At 41.1% G+C, this 24,480-nt stretch overlaps 1 protein-coding gene across 2 annotated transcripts in view; it reads left to right on the top strand.

The window, feature by feature from the left end:
* Positions 1 to 23,841, top strand: part of ACTR2 (actin related protein 2) — a 42,365-nt gene extending 18,524 nt beyond the window's left edge. For both annotated transcript variants that reach the window (XM_043543950.1, XM_037896042.2), the window contains 6 exons: positions 12,884 to 12,956; positions 15,742 to 15,878; positions 18,036 to 18,185; positions 18,527 to 18,672; positions 19,173 to 19,305; positions 20,732 to 23,841. In XM_043543950.1, the coding sequence (XP_043399885.1) occupies positions 12,884 to 12,956; positions 15,742 to 15,878; positions 18,036 to 18,185; positions 18,527 to 18,672; positions 19,173 to 19,305; positions 20,732 to 20,902 (810 nt within the window). In that variant the 3' untranslated portion in view covers positions 20,903 to 23,841. The remainder of the gene's footprint in view (positions 1 to 12,883; positions 12,957 to 15,741; positions 15,879 to 18,035; positions 18,186 to 18,526; positions 18,673 to 19,172; positions 19,306 to 20,731) is intronic.
* The last annotated feature ends 639 nt before the right edge of the window (positions 23,842 to 24,480 follow it).

Genomic DNA, 24,480 nt, shown 5'->3' with positions numbered 1-24,480 from the left:
TCCTAGTTTATCCAAGGGCAAACAATCCTACTTAGTCCTAAAGTCTAAACAGACTAGCAGTCCCGTGCAAGCTTCTGGACCAGGAAATCACTGATTCAGGCACTGAAGTTCAGGTATTCCTGCACATCCCATCCCCATTGACCCAATAAGGTGAGCTAATGCCTAATACATAGGAAAGGTCTTCCAAAACCCAGTTAATCTTCCTTCACCTCCCTTTCTCAATGACTTAATCCTGCAGTATTCTGAGTAGACCAAATCAAGCAAAGCACTAAAGTTCATGCTTATCTTTAAGCATGTGAGCAGTCCCATTGACTACTGTATATTGGATTAGTGCCAGAGCTCTCAGCATTTCTCAGGATAGGCCCTAAATGAATTTGACTCCAGCTGGGAGATTAGCAGAGTTTACAAGGGAAATTAAGGTGGTGGCTTGGAAGTAAGGAGTGGTTTACCAGGCAGAGTGTATAGTGTTGCTGTAGGCACCTGGGACATGTTAAGAAAGAGTCAGTTTTTGCCAGCACATCTTCTTCCCCCCTCCCCCACCCTCCAAATCTGTAATAGGTTCTGGGGACTATCTAATAACAGCCTTTCTAGAAAGGAGCTCCTGAAACTAGCTGTCGGGTGCCACAGTGCTGTCTGGAGTGGGTGAGGTCGTAGAGGGTATGTCTACACTGCAATTAAACACCATAGTTGGTCTGTGCCAGCTGACTCGGGCTCGAGGTGTGCGGCCATTTAATTGTGGTGTAGATGGTGTAGACGTTCCAGCTCTGGCTGCAGCCTGAAGTCTGGGACTCTCCCACCTCGCAGGGTCCTAGAGCTTGGCCTCCAGCCTGAAGCCAGATGTCTGCACTACAGTTAAACAGCCCCTCAGCCCAAGTCAGCTGGCACAGGCCAGCTGTGGGTTTTTAATTACAGTTTAGACATACCCTTAGGCTGCATCCCCAATCCAGCATTGACTTAGATGGTCAAGTGCCTCATATAAAAGAAATAGCTCCTTATACAATTCCTATTTTTAATAATTATCTGTCACAAAGTCTCACAGTTTTGGAAAGGTAGTAATGTGAGAATAGCATAAAATTTGTTGACTTTCTGTCACGTTATTACTCTAGCACATAGACCTCTGTTAATGTAAATATTCAGTATAGTTTCAAATGTGGCAGAGAATACCTCGGTAATAACCTCTTCTTTCAGAGACTTTGCTGCAGGAATAAATTGATTATTTAAAAGGTGATATTTTAACTGAAAACTTTCAAAGACTCTGTAGAACATTAGTGTTAACGGATATGAAACTTGAGGTTTTGGGGGGAGTGAGCTCATGAACGTTAGATGATGTCATCTCATAAGGCTATGTAAAGCAACGTTAACTAGTCATATCTGCTTTATCAGGTACATTCATGACTGACTGACTAATGTGGTGCAATAGACAGACTGAACAGTTCTAACAAATATATGGCTGCCATCGTGGCATGAATGATTGAATTTCCTTATCAGGTTTCTCGGCCATTCAGAAATCTATCAGGATGTGGTTGTTTTTTGTTTTTCTGGCTTGTTAGGATATAGATATTCAGGCCTGTCTATAAAGGCCTATACTCTAAGAATTTAGGTGTATTCTTATCACTTAGCTAGTTATAGAGGTAGAAAAGAAAGAATCAGAATCACTGTCTGCTGGTGTAAGGGCCTTCTCTTACTGTGACAGTCTGAGGCCCTGTTCTTAGGCTAAGATCTCTGGCTAAACAGCGGAGGCAGCCATAAGCTGGGAAGCGAACGGTCACATCCTCACATTCCAAACTAGTCACATTGAAAGAATGTGCTACAGTGATAGAACAACAAGAAATGAGGATTTCACATCTCAGCTATTGATAGGTGAGTTCTTGCCAGACAGGATGCTATCAAACTAAGTTTCCTTTTACATCTTCTAGGCTCTTCCCTTTCTCTGGGGCTGATCGGCATTATCAGGACAGGATTGTATTCCTAACAGCCCAATAGCACCTTCTTTCAATGTGACTAGTTCGGAATGTGAGGATGTGACTGTCACAGTAAGAGAAGGCCCTTACACCAGCAGACAGTGATTTTGATTCTTTCTTTTCTACCTCTATAACTAGCTAAGTGATAAGAATACAGCTAAATTCTTAGAGTATAGGCCTTTACAGAAAGGCCTGAATATCTATATCCTAACATGGCTTATCCAAAGACTCTGTTGTGATTATTCTAGTACAAAATGATCTTGTTTGAGCTCACTATAACTTCTGAAATGTGTTTTCTATACTCTGTTGTTTCATAGTCTTCATTGGGGAGAAATTACCGTACTTTATTACACCAATTCAGAGAATGTAAACCTTAAATATGAGCAAGGGAATTAAGAATTTTTTTTGTGTGTGTGGAGCATTTAGCCTTTTTATATAAACACTTTTATAGTTTTTTGAGTGAAGTAAAAACTTTAGTTCTTTTAATGCCTCAGCTTTTGTATTGATCACAGCATGATAAAATCAAATCTTTCTAATTTTAAAAGGTAATGTTACAGGAAAAGAATCAAAACTTTATCCAATTTTTTTCTATTTTTGAAGCTAGAATGAGAGGCCAATCCGAGATCAGATGAAAGACTGAGTTAAGACTTTCAGAATATGTAATGAAGCTATAATAATTCTGGTATATTTATCATGAAATCCTTGGTGCAATGCAACACAATTGCTTCTTAAAGAAATGATTAATTGAAATGAGTTTTTATGAAAAGTCATTTTGACTGCATGCACTTAACATATCCTGATAAATCCTAACCGTTATTTTAGTCTGCCTGGCTTTTGTTAGGGCTAGTCTGCACTGACAACGCTAAAGCACTGCCGCGGTTTGTTTCAGAACATACTTAAAGAGAGACAATTTCCGCTTTGCTCTTCAGTGTAATTAGCTTTATAAGTGTCTTTGTGTAACTTTTGTCTCAACCTCTGCATAGCCATTAAATTCTCACACCTGTAACATCCCCTCTCAGGAACAGCCCAGTTGTGTACCTTTCTGTGGTGTATTCTGTGGTGTGGTGGAAGCATTCTTTGGCATTGTCACCCCTTACAACTCCATTGTTTAGTATTCTGGAGCATTCTCTTTTTCTAGCTTCCAGTGCTTTATTGTTGGGCTCCTGCCATTTTTGGAGAAAGACATTGGACTGGCAACAAAACAATAACTTGAATAGAAGCAAAGATTTATTTTGAGGAGAATATTCTTGACGCTATTTGGATATCAGATTTGTCAAATGTGGTGTGTGTCATGCATGTGGCGAGACTGCAATTATAGATGTCAAACAAAATAAGTCTAAAATGTCTGAAATAAGCATAGCTAAAAACAAGCCTTATGTGTTTACTGCAAAAAGTATATCTTTCCAGGAATATCAGGAATATAGTGGAACATGCGAACGCAGTAACTAATCCTGTATGCATATTCTGGTTATGGGCAGATAGAAATTGTTACATACCTTTCTCGCATTACAATTTTGGTTCATTTTATGAGCAGTAGAATTCATACAGATTGGGAACAGCAGTAATTCTGTGTCAGTTGAGGTCTAGAAGCTCAGACAGTTTCTTGTTTTGCTTGCTGTTCTTTCCCACGCTCCCTTTTGAGGTAGAATACTATTTCTGCCTTGTAACTTACTGAACTGCTGTGTTTGTGCACATTAGATCATGGCCACTGCAGAACCCTACCCCTAACTTGTGGTATCTTGCACATACCTGAATGTGCAAGGTGAGTAGGTATTCTACCAAACTGTCTTCCACATCACGGAGTCAGTTTTTTAAGAACCCTACAGCAAGGTGCTCCACAGCCTGATCTTTGTACATTTTGTACTCCTTGACTTCCGTCTTCCTATGTATCACGCTCACGCAAATGTTTTGGAAAAATGTATGCTGGTCTTTCCAGTTTTGTTTACAGTGTACTTCGGTTAGCAGGCTTTGGATAGTCAATTTTTAACCACACAAGATCGCACTTTTTCTGTCAAGATCTCTGCAGCAATTCCTAAATATGCTGGCATTACTTTATTTTTAAACTCCAACTAAGTGTCACAGCATTATCTCATTGCAGAATTAGCCTAGTTACTGTTAAAAAATGAGGTCAGCAAAAGTAAATTTTGCTCATTTCCTTTCTTTGTAGTGTTGACCCTGTGAGGGATGTGTGTTGAGTTGTTTGGGTGTTTTTTTTTTTTTGTTTTTTTTTTGATTAAATGGGGTCTGTAACTCATGGAGTGTTTTGCTCTCATATACAATAGAACAGCAGTAGTATGGTCTGGGGGGAGATTTTTAAAAGCACAAATGGCAGTTAAGCATCTAGCTGTCATTTGTGCCTTTTGAAAATCGAGAAAGTAAAATCTGGGAGGAGAGGTCAAGTGGGAGTTCAGTAGAGTCTGTAGAGGGGTTGTTAATGTTAGAGACTTAATAGAAGGAGGAGAAGACATGGTACAATACTTTATATGGGAGAAATCTGAAGGCTTATACAGTAGAACCTCAGAGTTACGAACAACCTTGGGAGTGGAGGTTGTTCGTAACTCTGAACGAAATGTTACGGTTGTTCTTTCAAAAGTTTGCAACTGAACATTGACTTAATACAGCTTTGAAACATTCTACTATGCAGAAGAAAAATGCTGCTTTCTCTTTATTTTTTTAGTAGTTTATGTTTAATACAGTACTGTACCGTACCTGCTTTTTTCCCCCCTTTGTCTCTGCTGCTGCCTGATTGTGCAGTTCCGGTTCCCGACGAGGTGTGCGGTTGGTTGGTCAGTTCGTAACTCTGCCATTCATAACTCTGAGGTTCTGTTGTACGCCAGAGAGTGGTGGGGGGCAGAGGAAAGAAAATACACTTTAAAAAAGAATGCCCCCTTAATTCCAAACTTGTTTTAAAACATTGAGACATACTTTGCAGATCACTAAAACTTGAGCAAAAAAGCTATGAAATATGGCTGTAGATCTTAACCAGCCAAGGAACAAATTTGTGAAACTGGGCAGTCTTTTAAATTGAGCCCTGTTAACAGCAGACTTTTTGAAACAGTGCCAAGGAGAAGTTGGGGAAAAGTCAGTGCTTGATTCATTTAGATATTTTAAGAGAAGGGAAATGTCATCTTTTCCTGGAGCTGTTTGTTTTAACTAGTCAGCTGTCAGAGCATTTCTGGTTTAACCAGTCTTGAATGCTAAAAGCTACTGAATTCTTATCAGTTTTTTCTGCTCTGGTAATAGCATATTGAGACAAGGGGAAGTGGTCAATCACTTGTGACTCATGGCTGTAATAAACGGAGTGTTTTGTTCACTCAGTCTTTCTTGCCTTCGCTGTAAACTGGATAAAAGAACTACTCTGTGAAGCACTGTCCTAAGTCTGTGGAGTCTGTTTCTTTAAATAGTCAAATTGTATTTAAAATTATAAGCTAAAGGCAAATTAATGGTTAAGGAGAGCTAGAGCACAGGATAAGAACTCTTTGATATTTAACTTGTGTAAGTTTTGATGAGTGCTTTTCTTAGAACGATACACGTTTGCAAGGTATTATTAAATATTGTGGTTATTTAGCTGTACGATTTCAACTGTGCCTGACTTTAACATATTGCTTTTTTAAATCCAGGAAGTCTGTGTCATTTATACTTGCCTATAGCAGCAGGATGTTAATGTGTTTGAAAGACAAGTTACCTTTACTTCGTATTATATGCAGTAAACGTTTTTCTTAAAATGTTATATAATTTAAGAATCCTTAGCAAGGCCTCAGAAATTTACATTATTATTTTTAAATAGTAATTTTTGGGTTCTTTTTATTTGCTATCTGGTTTCTCAGGCTTTAGGATACATTCGCTTACATTTTCAAAATTTTCTTCACAACCATACACTTTGCTTTTTTTTTTTTAATAATGAAACCTGAGAATCTCATGCAATCTCTTCATTCCAGCAGCTGGTGCTTTAAGAAAAACACCAAATATTGAGAGACTGATGATAAAATCATGAGTTGGCCACACTGCAGTCCATTCTGTCTTCACCAAGAACAGGGAACAGGAAGGCAGAGCTGTATAAAATAGCTTGTGGTACAGGCTCCGATGCCCACGATTGGTGCTGTGTATAGATTTATTGTAAGGGGCTGGCCCTATTTCTTACATTGCAGCTACAGGGTCTGTCTTCTGTATATCGCACAAAAGACAGTTGAAGGAATGAGTCAAATAGACGTTGGCAACAGGAAAAAAAAGTTAGATGATCTTCAGAAAGTGACAGGAATGCACACCTTTAACAAACAGTAGGTTCCATGCCCTGTGGAAGCGCGAAAGCCCCTCTCTTTCACCAACAGAAGTGGGTCTAATTAAAGAAAGTACCTCACCCACCTTGTCTAACTTCATTCCAAAGTCAAATTGCAGTAATGAAGTACATGGCTGCCTCCCACTCGTCAATTAGTTGTGGTTGTTTTTTTCTTTGTTTTTTGAAAAACAGTTCAGTTCACTAAAGCTATGAAAAAAGTGGTGTGTGGGTTTTATTTACAAGCATTAAACCCTCCCCTTGCCCCCCCCCCCTGCTTAAATTAATGTGGAATATGTTTATTAACTTACACTGATAGGTCCTAGAGAAACAAGGTGGGTGAGGTAATACCTTTTGTTGGACCAACTTCTGTTGGTAAGAAAGATAAGCTTTTGAGTTTACACACAGCTCTTCAGGTTTGGGAAACTACTCAAAAGTGTGATAAGTACAAGGTGGAACAGATTGTTTAGCAAACACAAGGAACCATTCAAGGTGAAGTGACCCATTAACACCCCTCAAGTAGGGAGGGGAGAGGGCAGTTGAAGGGGGTCGTTAGTTGATTATAGATGGTTGTAATAAGCCATGTAATTGTTTGATGATACCCTGTATGGATTCCAGTGTCGGTGGTAGTTGACAAGTAGAGGGGATTTTATTTCCGTATTAAAGCAGGTTCTCTTGAGGTTTTTGGGTGGCCTGTTCCATGATGTGATCTACTTTTATGGTGGAGTGTCAGAAATCTTTCCTGAATTTGCAACCTCTCTAAGCTCGTCAGCTGCAAGCTCCCCACAGACCAGGACACACCAGCTCAAAGCGGCACTAGACCCAGCTAGAACAATAGATGCAAAACCTGCAGACATATCTCCCCTGTTACAGTGATCAACACCCTCCTACAACACACCTTTCTTCTTTGAGTGCTTGCTCATGTCCATTCCACGTTAGATGCTCCCAGTCCTGCTGACACCATTAGGTCAGCCGCTAGCTTCGTTGTCCTCTAGCAGGAGAGAGTATGGTGCTCCAAGCTCCTTCCCTGGCTCCAGGCCCGCCATCTCCTTCTAGAGGCAAGCCCACTCTTCTGTCCTCTGAGATGTCATCCCAAGCCCACCACCAGACCCTCAGTACTGATTGGAGGCAGTGAGAGGTACCGTTTCCCGTGGACACCTAAAGAGGATTCTTAATCTGAGTCTGATGCGGAGCCCTGTGTTCAACCTAAGGGCCCCCCGTGGTACATGCCGCCACACCTCAGTACAGGTCCTCCTGCTGGTATCTGGCAAGAAGAACAGTGGCCTATGCATTGGCCCTTCTGGAACTCTTGGTGTTTTCCCCCCATACCAGATCCACCTTCCCAACATTTCTACTCAGTTACTTCTGAGAGGCGGACTCCCACTCCTCCACAACCAGCATTGGACCCCAACTCCAGTACCAACCCAAGTACTGATTTACAGGATGTAGCAGTAATGGGTCCGATCAAACCTCTGGCAGACTTCATCTTCTCTTTCCCCTCCCCCTCACTTCGAAGAGGGCAGAGAAGAAATATTATGTGCTAGCCAGCGGGTATGAGTATCTGTACTCTCACCCCACTCTAGGCACCTTGTTGTATGGACGGCTAACGAAAGGGACAGACAGGGCAGTTGAGTGCTACCCCAAAACAGAAGGACACAAAGAAACTTGATCTGTTTAGGAGGAAAATTATTCAATAGGTGGTCTACAACTACATATCTCAAACGAGCAAGTCTTACTGGGGAAATACAACTACAATTTGTGGGATTCCCTGTCCAAATTTAAGGACTCCAGGCCCCAAGACTGAAGGCAGGAATTCTCAGGCCTCTTAAAAAAGAGAGAATGTTGCCAGAGCCTCTCTTCAAGCGGCACTGGACACAGCAGATGCAGTGGCTAGGACAAAGGCCTCCTCTGTCACCGTGAGATGATGCTCTTGGCTTCAGTCCTCGGGAATCCCTCAGGAGCTCCAGTCTATCCAATGGACCTCCATTTCAAAGGCTCCTCACTATTTTCAGAGCAGAGGGACACAAGACTACGTAGTCTGAAGGATTCAAGGTCTACCCTCAGGATCCTAGGCCTCTATGCTTTGTCTGCTTCAAGAAAGTGCTTAAGGCCTCAACAGCTGCTATGCTTCTTGGCTCCGCCTCCGAGACAGGACCCCTATAAGAGAAAAAGGAAAGGTTACAAGCACTGTCAACTGATTCCATTCACCTCAACCTTCCTGCTGGGGTCTCATACGTACTTTGGTGGGCCCAAGCAGGCCTTCTCACTAGCAACTCCTTGGCCAGAAGGTGCAGAATCTCCTACGGATGGGGGCCATAGAGGAGATACCTTGAAACTTGAGAGGGAAGGGGTTTTACTCCTGTTATTTCCTAATCCCAAAGGGAGCCTTTGTCTGATCCTGAACCTGTGTTGTCTCAACAGATGTCTCAAGAAACTGAGGTTATGCATGGTCTCTCTGGCCTCCATCATTCTCTCTCTGGATCCAGGGAATTGTACACCGCCCTCGACTTGAAGAACACTTACTTTCATATTTCTGTTTTCCTTGGCCACAGAAGAATTCTCAGGTTTATTGTAAACCAGACTCATTATCAATTCACCTCTCTTTCCTTCTGCCTGTTCACTGTCCCTCAGGTTTTCATGAAGTGCATGGCGGTGGTAGCTGCCTTCCTCAGACAGCAAGGCATTCAAGTCTACCTGTACCTCGATGACTGAGTAATCCAAAGTCATACAGAGGCTCAAGTAAAGAACAGCGTCAGCCCAGTCCAAGCCACCTTTTGAGTGCTGGGCCTGTTTGTAAACGAGTAAAAATGAACTCTTATTCCAGTTCAGAGAATAGAGTTTGTTGAGGCAGTGCTCGACTCGACCCAAGGCAGAGCCTTCCAGAGGCCCGGTTACAGACTATGTTGGACCTGATATGCAAGGTCATGGTCCACCCAATCAGGATAGGCTGGGTTTGCCACAAGCTACTGGGACACATGGCTGTGTGCAAATACATGGTCCGCCATGCAACGCTACGCTGCAGGCCCCTGCAGACATGGCAAGCTTTAGTTTATTCCCCAAACAGATACTACTTGGGCTACTAGGTGCTTACTGTTCAAACCCTGGTCCTCATCTCCATCAACTGGTGGAAGGACCCACGGTTTGTGATGATGGGAGTCCCCTTTGTTGTACCCCAGCCATCAGTGTCCCTAGTCTTGTACGCATCAGACCTAGGTTGGGGAGCCCACCTTGACAGCCTCAGGACTCAAGGCCTGTGGTTCCAGAAAGAACTCTCCCTGCACATAAACATCAGGGAGCTCAGAGCGACCCACTTAGCTTCTAAGTGTTCTTTTCCCAGATCACAGGCAAGGTCGTGTAAGTTCTGACGGACAACACTGTGGCCATGTTCTATATCAACAAGCAGGGAGGAGCTCATTCCTCTGCCCTGTGTCAGGAGGCCATCTGTCTATGGGACTTCTGCATGAAGCACTCCATCCACCTTGAGGTTTCCCATCTTCTGAAACCCTAGAATGCACTGGCGGATCACCTCAGCAGATCCTTCTCCTCTCACCACGAGTGGTCCCTTCACCCAGAGGTCACCAGGTTTATCTTCCAAAGGTGGATGTCTCCCCAGGTGGACCTCCTTCGTGACCAAGCAGAACAGGAAATGCCAGCAGTTTTGCTCACTGAGCGGGCACAGCCCAGGCTCCCTCTCAGATGCCATCCTGCTTCCTTGAACAGAACTCCTATGCATTCCCCCTGGTTCATCTGGTTCACAAAATCCTTCTGAAAATCAAACTGGACAAGGCAAGAGTTATTCTTATAGGCTCTGTGTGGCTACGCCAACACTGATTCAGCATACTGCTAGATCTATCAGTAGCAACGTCACTTCTGCTCCCGTTCTGCCTGGACCTGATCTCTCAAGATCAGTCGGTTACTCCACCTGAACCTCAGCTCCCTTCACCTAACTGCATGGATGTTACATGGCTGAACCCAGAGGAGCAGGCCTGTTTGGAACAAGTTCGACAGGTCTTGCTGGGTAGTAGGAAGCCATCCACTAGGGCTACCTGCCTCGACAAATTGAAGTGTTTCTCAATATGGGTGTCTCAACGAGACCACTTTCTGACTCAGTCTTCCCTTCAGTCTATCCTGGATTATTTGTTCCATCTTAAGCAATAGGGTCTAGCTCTTGTGTCTATCAAGGTGTATTTTGGCCTTCCCACACAGAGGTGAACTGCAGGTTAGTGTTCTCTCATGAAATGACAGTCCACTTTCTTAAAGGCCTGTCCTTTATCCTCCGGTCCGCAAGCCAATCCCACCCTTATGGGATTTAATCCTGGTTCCGTTGAGGCTCACAGGTCCTCCCTTTGAACCACTGGCATCGTGCCCTCTAAAATCAAAGCCCTTACATCAGAGCTACCATACACTGTGTTTCTCAAGGATAAGGTCCAACTGTGCCCCCACCCGGTCTTCCTGCCAAAGGTGGTTTTGCAGTTCCAAATCAATCAGGCCATTTTCCTGCCATTTGTCTTTCTGAAGCCTCTCAAGAATTCAGAAGAGCAGCAGCATCACTCATTGGATGTTAGGCATGCCCTGGCCTTCTACATCAAGAGGACTAAACCCTTTCACAGATCCATGCAATTTTTTGTGGCAGTAGCAGAAAGGATGAAAGGCCTACTAGCCTCAGCCTAGGAATTCTCGTCCTGGGTAACCTCCTCTATTTTGGCATGCTATGAGCAGGTAGATGTCCCACCTCCGGCCATCGTGATCGCTCACTCCATGAGAGCTCAGGCCTCTTCAGCAGCATTCCTGTGCAGGTTCCAATCCAAGGCATCTGCTGCAACGTGGTCATTGGTGCATAGCTTCTCATCCCACTATGCCATCACTCAACAGGTTCAAGACAATGCCAGGTTCAGGAGAGCTGTGTTGTAGTCTGCATGTCCATGAATTCTGAGCCCACCTCCTTGGGTACTGCTTGAGAGTCATCTAGCGTGGAATGGACACAAGCAAGCACTCGAAGAAGAAGAAAAAAGGTTTACTAACCTTTCCATAACTGTTGTTCTTCAAGATGTGTTGCTCATGTCCATTCCACAACACTCTCTCCTGGTTGGTTGGCAAGAAAGAACTGAGATGGTGTGGGGCCGGCAGCACCCTTATGCTAGCGCATAAGTGCACGACACCAGAAGGCGCTAGAGCTGGCCAGATGGATACCACCGAGGGGAAAAATCTCCGGCAACAGCACATGCGGGGTGCGCGTACCTGTTGAATGGACATGAGCAACACATCTCAAACAACAGTTACAGAAAGATTAGTAACCATTTTTTCAAGATCTGTGGGACCTACACATGCCTATCACTACGTGAGGTATACCTCATCCAGTGCACTAGATGCCACAATAGCAACTACACCTCTACCCCGACATAATGCGATCCGATAGAATGCAAATATAACGATATTATGCAGCTCCGAGCGGCGTGTTAAGGGGGCCGGGCTGGGGGGTTGGATAAGGGGCAGAGGGTCCTGGGGGGGGCAGTTAGGGGACAAGGAGCTGGGGGGTTGGATGGGTCGGGGGTTCTGAAGGGTCAGTCGGGGCAGGAAGTAGGTGGGGGTTGGATAGGGGGTGGGGCCTGGCTGTTTGGGAAGGCACAGCCTTCCCTACCCGGCCCTCCATAGCATGTTCGATATAACGCGGTTAGATTTTTTTTCTCCAGAGGACTGTGTTATATTGAGGTAGAGGTGTATGTGGGTGAAACCAGACAATCACTACAGTCTTGAATGATCTCTCACAGAAAAACGATAAAAGACAAAAATACCCTGTCACCTGTGAATGAAACACTTTTCACAAAGCGATCACTCTGTCTGACCCATCAGTCCTCATCCTCAAAGGAAACCTGCACAACACTGTCAAAAGATGAGCCTGGGAGCTTAAATGCATAACTTTGCTAGACACTAAAAATCATGGACTGAACAGAGACACTGGATTTCTGGCTTATTACAATCCGTAGCCCACTAACAACGCCCTGCCCAGCAGCCTCTCTCCCCTTCCCTTTTCCCCTCTAACTGAAGATGTGTTAACAGGCCGCCTTACCTTGATTGGTCCCTTGAAATATGTTAACTACTTATGCTAAATAATCTCTTCCATCTTGTATTTAGCTGTGACAGTTGAGTATGTTTCCCAGACCTGAAGAAGAGCTCTGTCTTAGCTCGAAAAATTCTCTCCCCAACAGAAGTTGGTCCAATAAAAGATATTACCTCAACCACCTTTTCTCTCTAATGTCCTGGGACTGATACGGCTACAGCAACTCTGCGTACTGATATTTCCTCTCATTGTATGAATGGGCAAGTGCTGTGTAAGAATTTAGGTGTTGCTTATTGGAGTGAAATAAATCACTTTCTGAAGTTTATTAAAAAACGGAATGGTTGTGTAAAATCCAATTACAAGAAGCTACTGATGGGTACGAAGAATTAAAGCATGTAGTTGTTGCCCCAACATGCAACATAACGCTACAAAATATTTTTCCAATAAAGGTAGCAAAGATGTATTATTTCGATCACCTAATAATTACAGTAGATGTAAACTTTTCTTTTAAGCTGCTATAAATCTTTAAAGAATTTCCTCCTTATTTGGACACTAATTTTTGTTTTGTTTTGTTTTTGTTTTGTTTTTCAGGTAATGTTTGAGACATACCAGTTTTCTGGGGTATATGTAGCCATTCAAGCTGTTCTTACTTTGTATGCCCAAGGTAGGTAAAGGTTATAACTTAGCACGTTTAATATCTAAATGCATTACTTCGTTGAAGTCTTAATATGGTGTTAATAGGGCTGCCAGTTAATCACAGTTAACTCGCGCAATAAACTCAAAAAAATTAATTGACAGCCCTAGCTATTAATAAAGAAAAGATCTTGGTCCCAATTCACCACTAGTATAACTGAGCCTAGCTGACTGGATCTTCATCAAGAGTTTTGGGTTGATGAGCATCCGCATGAGTAGTTCTTCTCATGGTCCGTAGCTTATTCCTCTTTTCCCCATAAAAATAACACTGGATTCTTGTTTGTAAATGCTAAAACCTGGTAATATATAAAGTGACTGTCCTTGTATCTCAGATGTTTAAAGTGTCATTTTCAGAAAGTCTTTAGCATATTTTCAGTTTTCAAGAAAAGGTTTCAACAAGTCCTTTAAATTTTATTTCATTTTATGGAAGCAAAATTACATTGCCTTAAGTCGATGCCTAAAAGTTGTGAAACCATTAAGATGACTGTGTTTTATTTCTGGGGCAAGAGAAGGAAGTAGACTTCTCTGCTATGGACAAGTTGGAATAAATCACAATTTGAGTTTGAGAGTTAAGAGACTGGAGGTGAAATCCTGCCCCTGTTGAAACCCGTGGGTGTTTGCTATTGGCTTCAGTGGGGCTTGGATTTCATCCTTGGACTTGAAAGAGAGTTAATTCCAAGCATATGTGTATGATAACATGACTCCTTACACCTTTTATTAGTAGTATGGTGAAATTACCTTTAAATGGTAGAATGTGCACAGCCTTTTGGCAATAACATTTGTTATCACAGCTTTTATGTCAAGAATGGTATAAATTTGCTCTGCCACACTACGTGTTAAGAGCAAGATATTAACAACTGAACATGGTTATATTTACAAATTTAAGTGCTAGCCGAAAAACGGTTGAAACAATGTTATTCAGTACCAGCTGTGGGGTTTTTTTTCCCCTTAAAAAAGGGAAAAACAAACCATCTGCAACAATTCAGAACTTATAGAAGGATTGTAAAAGATGACACTAAAATTCAGCTGACACATTTATGATACTTGAGTTAAGATAATGCCCAAACTTTTCTCTGAAATCCCCTCGTTTATTGGGTTCATAGCTGAACAATAAAAAATCTTTCCAGGCTGAAATTTGGCGCACACATATTCTCACTGGGAGGGATTTTTCTTCTGGTAATTTATATTCCTTCTAGGCATGAGGGAAGTGTCATCATTCCCACTGCAGGCTAGATGATAAACCTATCTATTCCCGAGCAAGGGCCTGCATCCCAAACTGTTGTCCTAACTTCAGGCTCTGAGACAGGACTCCAGAGGGCAGGATGGACTGCAGACTTCCTTCCCACTCTCAACTTCAGGGACTGCCTGAGATTCTCTATTAACACTGCCTAAAGTCACACTCCTATGTCAGTGGTGCTGAGCAATTGCAATGCTCACCGATGTCAAATGGTTTGGAAATTTAGCCTATAATTCTGTATGTGCCTGCATTTCATGGCATGTGATTTTGAGACAATTCCTATGTAAATTGGATATTGTCAGATTAAGAATCTTATATTTAAAGGTGTTTGTCTGCTTGTGGTAACACATCAGAAACTAAAACTAAAGATTCTATTTGAGCTCTGTAGCACAGACATACCCTGTGCTAGCATAGCCCCCCTAGTGTAGATGCAGTCTACAATGACAGTGTTTTTCTGCCAGTGTAGGAACACCATCTCCCCTAATGACATTAGCTAGGTTGACAGAAGCGCTCCTCTGTTGAGTTAGCCGTGTCTACACTGGGGAGTTTGTCAGCATACTATATCAGTCAGGGTGTAGGTTTTTTCACACCCCTGACCTACTTAGCTATGTTGATATAGGTTTTAAGTGTAGACTGAGCCTTACTTTTCATCATCAACTCTAACTAGTTGTTTTCTGCATTTTGCTTATATGACCAATTCGAGGCCGTTTCACTTTCTGGATGTGTTTCTTGTAACTTGACTAAACCAAAAAAACCCCCAACTTCTCATTGGAATTAGACTTCCTAAGTGTTTGGAAAATCCCTTTACAAAACCCAAATTAAGCTGAGACTGTCCTTTGAAAAACAAATTTAGAATGGCCAGTTTGTCGGCTCTGCTGTAATTTTAAGTGGCTTTTGTTTACGTCCTACAAAATACGAAATTACAGAAGCCTCAAATCATGCACTCCAGCGCCACCCCACCCAAAATCACACAATTCTGCTTCATTATTCAAATAAGGTAAAGTATGTGTGGCATGAATGAGATCTCCAGGTGTTCAGCATCTTTGAAAATGAGGCTAATCTATTTGCACATTAATGCAGAAAGCTGGAGTTTATGCCCCCAACCAGCATTTAACCAGTTTAAATATTCTCCATTTAATTGGAACATGATTTATGGGGATGTCAGGACATGAGAAAAAATTCCATATGCTGGGGCTGCAGTCACTTAAGAAGGGTTACTAGCATTTTTTTTTAAAAGATTGGGGTGGAGGAGTTCATCTCTGTTCATACAGAATTTTCCAAGTAAAGCTTAAAACAAATAGTTAAAATGAAGTGGAGAACTTAATTTTAGTACAATATTTTATTTTCAAATGTGATCAGACTTCTCTCACAAGGGGAAAGGTCTCTCTTAATTAGGACAGTTACTTCATCAGGACAGTAGACTGGCCACCCGGTTGGTCCAGTTAGGAGGGTCCTAATGTACTGTGATGTATCGTTCTCCGTATCTGCTTTCAGATGTAATATTACTGTTCTTACTTAGGCTTATTAACTGGTGTTGTTGTGGACTCTGGAGATGGTGTAACTCACATTTGCCCAGTCTATGAAGGTTTTTCTCTTCCTCATCTTACCAGACGACTAGACATTGCTGGGAGGGATATTACCAGATACCTCATCAAGGTAAGCTGGAAAAAAATTTCTTGGAGCTACAGTCCCTATCAGGCCGCTATGTGGCCACTATCCAAGTTCAAATCAGTTGAAGCTTAGAAAGTTGAAAGCTTGCTATTAGTGGAGAAATCTGTCCTCTTTCCTCTCAGTTGCGGGGGGAAATTGTTCTTGTATGCTTTTTCCGGGATGCTTTAAAGCAGGGTTCTGTAGGTGGTATGGAATTTGCTGTGGGATCATTTCTTTACTGCAGAATGGTGCTTCAGAATCCATTGTAAAAACACATTTCTAGTCCTTATGGGTTGCAAGAAGAACCTTCCAACTACAAACAGTGTACATCAGTTCACTGATGGTACTAGTCTTTCCAAACAGCCTTAAACAGCTGCTCTGCGGTATGTGAAGTGGCCCATTTATCTCAGTGCCGTGATACCTATGAAACCTAAGAGCAGTAATATTTAAATTGTCTGTCTATTTCACTGCTCATTATTTAGGCTGAAATTTCCAGCTGAAGTGCTTATTTCACAATTACAAACTGCATTCCAAAAGCACCACCAGCCCACCCCTAAACACAAGCTCCTGTGATTGTCTGGTATATATTAAAAATGGCAAATGTGGGGATGAGTTGAATTTAATATCAACATACACCATCAGGGCTACTGTACTCTTACATAAATGTTCATATTTCATTTGTTAAATCTCCCTCTTTAAAATTTAAATTCAGCTGCTTGCAGCATGCAGGGAATTTCCCTTTAAAACTGAGCCCAGAACCTTGCCCAATGGTGTTCTGGAAAGAGTGGATGGAGGAGCCTCAGCAGTTCGGATATTTTGCATTCTTGGACCTTGCTTCGCTGTGTGGATAGTGGATGGTGCTTCCTGTCCTCTGGCATTGGTCAGGCAGGGAAGGATCAATCAGAAACCAAAGATTTGGAGGACCCCCTCTGACAAGGTCCTCCTGGTCATTGCTTCCATTTCCAAAATACTGGGCTTGAGATGTGCTGCACCAAATTCTGCCTCATCTCCCTCCAAAAACATTCATACTAGACTGAGTTATACTCTAAGAGTCAGACTTCAAAAGGGAGCAGTCAGTAAGTGTGACTTGCGTAGCGATGAACCAGAAGGTATAAGTACATACCTGCACGGGAGTCTAAGTTGGTAAGTAACTTACACTCCCTAATACATTATTTCTAAATTTGGTCCCACCTGATGTGGGGGAAATCCATTTGGAGAGGTTCCCATAGTGAGTTTCAGTTAATGGTTCCATTGACTGCATACCTGAAAGGATTTCACATATTCTGTTTGGTAAAACTGTTACTCAAGTTCATGACCTCTTTGAGTGGCAATCAAAAACTAACGTAGCCTGGGATTTAGCCACTCAAACTGATGGAGAATACGTTCTGGGCTTGTGAATCTTCAGAGCTAGATTTCAGAGTGGTAGCCGTGTTAGTCTGTATCAGCAAAAACAACGAGGAGTCCTTGTGGCATCTTAGAGACTAACAAATTTATTTGGGCACATTTGGCACCTTAGAGACTAACAAATTTATTTTGGCATATGCCCAAATAAATTTTAGTCTCTAAGGTGCCACAAGGACTCCTTGTTGTTTTTTCAGAGCTAGAGTAATTCTTTTAAAGATTTTCAAGTATGTGGGAAAATCTTTCCCAATATTCATATGGCAATGAGGAACGTATGCATTTTCTACAGTAAAAGTGACTCTGTTCCAGTCAATAGAGTGGTCAAATTAAAATCAATTGTATTGTTGCTACAACCTATAAAGACCTAAACGAAATCAGCCGGATTGAGAAATCACAATGAATCTCCAAATTTTGAAATGAAATCCCAAGAAAAAGAACAATTTGTTAGATCTTTCTTTCACTATTTCCTTTGTAAAGATCATAGTGAAAACTGTAGTGTGGAACGTATCTTCCACTTTTCAGAGTTATACTGTCGTTTTCACGCTGATCGAAATAAATGCAATTTACTCCTCCCCTTATTTTCTTAAACTTGATTCTTGTCACATTTTTCATTTAATTTGTCTTTGGAGAAGTCTCCGTTTCTCCTGAGAAATACAAAAGAAGGGGAGTAATCAATTAAATGTACATTATACACGTAATCACGGATCATGAGAACTGAGCCACTCCAAGTTTATTGCTAACCCAACGTTCTTTTCCCATCAGCTGCTCTTGCTGCGAGGATATGCCTTCAACCATTCTGCTGACTTTGAAACTGTTCGTATGATCAAGGAGAAGTTATGTTATGTGGGATATAACATTGTACAGGAGCAGAAACTGGCCTTAGAGACCACAGTACTAGTTGAGTCCTATACGGTGAGTGTATACGAGAGATGTATATCAATTTTGAAGTTGAAAACCTGTATGATGAAGACTGCCTTCCAGTATGAGTTAACACCATTTCAAGTAACAGATTCCTTGCCTTTGTAAATAGCTGCAAATTAAGTTATAAAATGACTGCAAGACTTGGAACTTTCTTTCAACAATACTAAACAATGTTTTTTGTAATGGCTTGAAACTGTAGTAAGTTTTTGGAAAAATATTTTTTTCCTATTCTGTACTGTTTCACAGTGAAAGATCCTGCTTTTTTGGTCTACTATGTATTAGTATCTAAGTAATATCAGAATAAGCTTTAATTTGTGCTTTCTATTCTATAGCTCCCTGATGGCAGGATTATCAAAGTTGGTGGAGAGCGGTTTGAGGCACCAGAAGCTCTGTTTCAGCCTCACTTAATCAACGTGGAGGGGGTTGGTGTTGCTGAACTGCTGTTTAATACCATCCAGGCTGCTGACATTGACACCAGGTAAGAGCAGGACATCTAGAAGGCTTTGGATCTTCTTCTCTAAAACTTCTATCAGGGCACAAGTGTGGACAAGGAAAAATCAATTCATCCACAAAAACGGACACTTTATGGCAAAAGAAATTTTCTAAATACAGGTGTAGTGATGAGTGTGAGCAAGGTGTTTCCTTGTGAGGTTAGTATTCATGAGTTAACATAATCTCTCTTTGAAATGGAGTTTGTAGTGCTTAGAACTAAACAATAACAAACATACATGTAGGACATGCAGTGTTATTCCACTCCTAAAATCTCTGCTCTCCAAGGCATAGTGCATGGAGAGTTTATATTGAACAAGAGAATATGTAGCTATTTCAGAGTTCATTGTAAAGGCGTCGTGTCTGTTCAGTGACAGCTGTCTGCATTTCTTGGACTTTCACTTACCTGCACATTGGGGTTTCTATATTCGTTGTACAGAGGAGAAACTGTTGCCACTAGAAAGAATGTTTTTTTTTCTCCTCTATTAGGTCTGAATTCTATAAGCACATTGTATTGTCTGGAGGTTCCACTATGTACCCTGGGCTGCCTTCACGACTGGAACGTGAACTTAAACAGCTGTATCTGGAAGGGGTCCTGAAAGGAGATGTAGAAAAACTCTCTGTAAGTAGTGATTGATTAATTGCTTAATTTGTAGATAGATCAGATATCCTGAACTACCACTAGAGGGAGTGAGATGGTCAGCAATAGGATGGAAAAAGCAGTATGTGAAGTATTCACATCCCATCCTCTCTAACTGAAACATCAGTGTTTCAGAATGACCAATACAGACTTTGTATAGCCATCCTGGTGACCTGTTTCGATACACTTGAAACAAGGCCACAGTACTAGGTTACTTCAGAAGGTTAAGCAGAGTTTCAATGTAAATATGTGCTGTTAAACTTTGGTGAGCAGTCCTGCACTCAGACCTAACTTGGCACCTTAGGAAATCCAGCTACTATTAGCAAGAACATTAGTTGCCTTTTCTAAACAGCGGCAGTGCCTGCTTCATGTCAGTTTTGAATTTCAGCTCTTAGAGTTTGGATGCTTACCTGCCTCTTTATCCTTGAATTTTTATTTTTAATACCACATTCCACAATTACTCTGTGTGGCTCAGTCTTTTCCTTCCCTTTAATTCATAGGTAATTGTAGTGGGCAGACGTACCACTCACGAGAATTGCAGAACTAAGATTGCATTGTGTTGCTGTCTGCCTTGTAGAAGGAAGGTCTGTCTTTAGAGAGGAAATGCTTTTTGGAACAAAGGGGGTTTGGGTTTTTTTTTTTTTTTAAGTCTTGAATTACATCCAAATTTTTTTCAAAATACCTTTTAACAAAATACATTTTAATAAAACATTTGCTCTCTAAATCCCCAAAGAGGACTTATTTGAAGAATGTTTTCTGGATCATAATTGGACTGAGCTAATCATATAGGTAGCCAGAATATTTAAACTATACTAATTAGTCACGAAAGCACAACATTCTTTTATCATTTTTAAATATTCCTAGTTTGGTGCCTTATATATTTAATAATCACATATTTAAAATGCAGAATAGTGCAGTCTGTGGGGTTCAATTATCTGCTCTGTAAGGGAATATGGAATAGTTAAAGTAGAAACCCAGGTGTGGAATCCTTTCCATTCCTCCACCCACCTGAGACTTAGTATAACTCTAGTCATATAAACTGTACAATATTTTGTGAATTGATGAACTGGTAACTTCCCTGATAATCTTAGCTATGAAAGCTGAACATATAATTTAGAATGTGATTCTGACCCCTGCACTTCTCTATAGGTACACTCAAGATGCAGTTTTGGAGAACAAGTTAATTGTTTCTGATTTCCAATGCAAAGTAGCTATTTTATTGATGAATTAATTTTATTTTAGATTGCACAAACAGAAAGCTCGCATGCAGCGTGCCCTCTCCTAGCATTTCATTCACTTTCTTCCCACTAAACACAATTTCAGTTTCACTGTTATGGTAGAAAAGGGTGATTTTTTTTTTTTTTGGTCCCAGGAATCCAAACAATACCGTGTCCCTTTTCCTTCTTAGAAATTTAAGATCCGTATTGAAGATCCACCTCGTCGAAAGCACATGGTGTTTCTAGGTGGTGCAGTTCTAGCAGACATCATGAAAGACAAAGACAACTTCTGGATGACCCGACAAGAATACCAAGAAAAGGGAGTGCGTGTGCTGGAGAAGCTTGGTGTGACTGTTCGATAAACTCCCGACCTTGTTCCCATCACATGTCTAAAGCTTTTATTCCTTCATTGCCAATCTTTGAACTCATTCAGCTACATGACATGGAAAGGCCTGTCTGTGCCCTTTGACCCAAAGGTCAGGTTTTGTTCTGGCTTCTTGGGGTAGCTTTTGTTAAATGTTTGTTAATATGGCTAAATTTGACCACTTCCCTGCAAACAAAACAGAGCAAGAGCAGCCTGTCTACTGCATTGTTCCTTCTCAGGAAGGCAATTCTGGTAGGCTTTTTTCTCCTGGGTTTATTACTGTAGTTCTGCTGGCTTTTTTTTCTCTAGCTCACTGGGGGTGGTGTGCCTTTCTTAGCATAAGAAAACCTGTCGGCAGCAGCTTTTACCCTCACGTTATTGTGGTGTTTACCTTTGCATCTTTGGCCGCCATCTCCATTGGCATTTTTTACCACAATTAGGAATTCTGATTAAAACCACAGTTAGGAACTGGTTTAACCAGCCCAAATGGCTTTCCACGCGGTTCCAACATAGGTTGACTCCAAATGTACTGGCCACTTAAACTGCCTTCTAACGCAGTTTATCTGCAACTGTTTGACAGAATTCCTAAACAAAATGACACAGTCAATGGGGCTTTTCATGGTGCGTTTCTTCAGAATGGCCATCTAAGCAGTTATTGCCACAAACCAATACATATCAGAAACCTCCAGTATGCTGACAAATTTAAATTCTTAGCCTTATACTTTCTTGGTGTTATATAGCTTCACTGCTAGGGGACACTGGGGGTCAACTTCTATTTAGAAATAGTCTTCTTTTTATAGTTAAATTTTGGTACCATGATGTGTCTATGTAATAGAGAGCAAGAGCTGGTATATTATCAATTCCATTTCATTGGGTTTGAGGCTTTGGCTAAGAAGTTTTAGAGCAGCTGGGTCTGGAGTCTAAATCTTAATCTATTGAAAAATAACATTTTTAAAAATGCTTGTAATAATTCTAATTAGATACAATAAAATACCCCAACAAATTGAGTTGTAAAAGCTTGTTGTAAGCGCTTTTGTGTACATCAGAAGCGCTTCTATTAAAATTTGCAAGTACCGAATCCCGTGCCAAGTAGTTATTGTAAATGAATCTTTCATCTTAACTGACCAGTGTTTGTTTAAATAAAGCAAGCAGATATTTATAACAACCACTGGCAGTAGGTTATGAAGAATGACCTATATTTGTTGCAGTTAAAAATAACATTGACATGTGAGACTTGTTGCTAGTTGGTAAATATCCACAATTCACTCTGTCTAATCTTGATTTTTGATACTTATGGGGAAGGAAGTAAAACCAGCGCTGGGAATGTTGTTTCCAAAAACCACATTAAAAGCTGAGATTCATTGAAAAATAGATGTTACTGGTAATTATCAGACATCTTATTTTTTTTAATCTAGTTGCCAGCATGATTTTCTTGTTGACAGGAAATACAGGAACTATCCTCCGAGTAAAATCTGCTGCCTGGCTGCAAAGTGTAGCAAAAATTGCTCACGTATGCATTTCCATCCAACTGTTCATGGTGTCACTTCACCATTCATTGAAAATATCAAATTATATCATGTCTGACCTAATTTTTCCAAAACCTTACTACTACATTTAACAACAGCAGAGCCAGGATCTGTTGTGGGAGTAGGGACAGACTTTCCAAGTTTGGTGTGCATGACATTGCATTCATTCGTGTATATGCTAAGACCTGACAATTACACACATCTCTCTTTGAACATTTAGTCCTCATCGAACGCTGCAATATGTAAAACTTGCTTTGATTCCAGAAACGTTTTTTTTCGTTCCTAAATTGATGGAGAGAGACCTTCCTTTTGGCTGAAAGCATAACCATGTCTACATGTCTTTAATACTAAAACAGTCACTGAAGTACTGTTAATAGTGACCATTTAATTACAGAAGAGTAGTTTTTGCAGCTGTGATTACCCTTCACTTGAACAATATGAATTTATAGGCATGCCGGTCATGCCTCAATGCATGCACTTACAATGGTTACTAGATTTTGGGGATATGGTTGTAAGGGGTACTCTGAACTCCTGTAGTTTTCTGTAAGTTTAATACCGGATATGCTTTAGAAATGCCGTTCAGCCGTCAACAGTAGAAGAGTTGCTTTTAGAACAAATAGCCGTTGTAGCTTCTCACATGGTGCATGTCTCTTTGTTCTCAGTGTGTCCAAAAGCCATGGAAGTAAACCAAAGAATGACATTTTTAGAATAACAATGTGCCATTTGAACATTCAAATTTAGGGACTGACCCTGCACAACCCTTTGCTCAAGTTCTCATACTGGCCTCAGGTAGGTGTGTCTGTGTAAGTAAGTATTGCAAGATCAGACCCTTAGGCTTGAGTACTTCACAGCACCATGAGCGACAGATGTCGCTCAGTTTTGCAGTAACTGGAGTTTCTATGGAGACTCTGTATTTATATTAAACCCGAGCATTTAAAATTATTGCTATCCTGGGTTTGAGAGAGCGCATTTAGACATGATCCAAATGGCATGTTTGTGTGTTGAATGGGTGTTCTCGTGCTCAGTGCGGTTCCCTCTCGTGTGTGTGATTTCCCACTTCAGAACTTCTATGTTGCTGTGAAAGCGATCTGGTTTTAACTTTTTAAAAACCAAATACCAAGTTAAATTTACAATTTAACGTTAACGGGAGTCTAAGCATAAATACAGGATGCCTCAGCAATTGTAAGAGTTCTCGTGAACAACCTATTTTTAAACGTACCTGCTTTGAAAACACAATGTGTTTTAGGATGTTAATCTGTGTAGCTATTAACATGAATGGCTTTTTTTATACTGTTCTGAGCAATGTTAAAACACGGTGACGTTTGAGACTACGACTGGAAAGAGAAACATCCACTGAAACAAACTGACAGGTCTTTTCAATTTAAAAAATAAAATCAGATTTTTCGAAGTAGCTCATGTTTGCTGTGTCTCCTTTGGGAAGTCACAATTCTGTTGTTTATTATATTTTCTCCTTTAATCAGCCACTTAAATTGGAAATGTTATGAACGGCTAACTAGAGAATCTGAGAAATCAACATAACAAGCTCCCTATTGATCACTGGCGCGTTTAAAAATGCACAAGCACCCCTTGCTGGATCTGGGATTAAATACCTATGTAGAGGAGAAATACATCAATGAGAGAAAATCTTGTCAAGACTCTTAATCTCAGTTCAGAATTCAGGCTGGCAAGTGCTAAGATTTTCCGGGCTAGGTACTATGATTGGGTCTCCGATCCTGTGAAGTGCTAAGAGCTCTCAGCTCCATTGACTTTAGAATACACTGGACAGTACTGGCCCAGTGACCGAGAAAAGCCTTCAAAAGTAATACTTTTTTCAATATGAAAACAACACTTGGCATTAAGTGGCAGGGTGCTAAATACTCTTCCTGTCTTAATCGATAAAGTGAAGAATTGTGCTAGTTGTAAGGGGATAGGTAGATATGTTTTAAAAGCTGCACTTAATATGAAGCAGCTTTGTATAGCACAGTGTTCATGTCTTTTTAGCATTGGGCCCTGTCTACCCCACAAATTTCAGTGGGTTTGGTAATTGGTT

Source organism: Chelonia mydas, chromosome 3 (genome assembly GCF_015237465.2).
Source record: "Chelonia mydas isolate rCheMyd1 chromosome 3, rCheMyd1.pri.v2, whole genome shotgun sequence".
Taxonomy (NCBI): Eukaryota; Metazoa; Chordata; order Testudines; family Cheloniidae; genus Chelonia; species Chelonia mydas.
The sequence above is the reverse complement of the archived record's forward strand: the minus strand, read 5'-3'. Positions and strand labels throughout refer to the sequence as shown.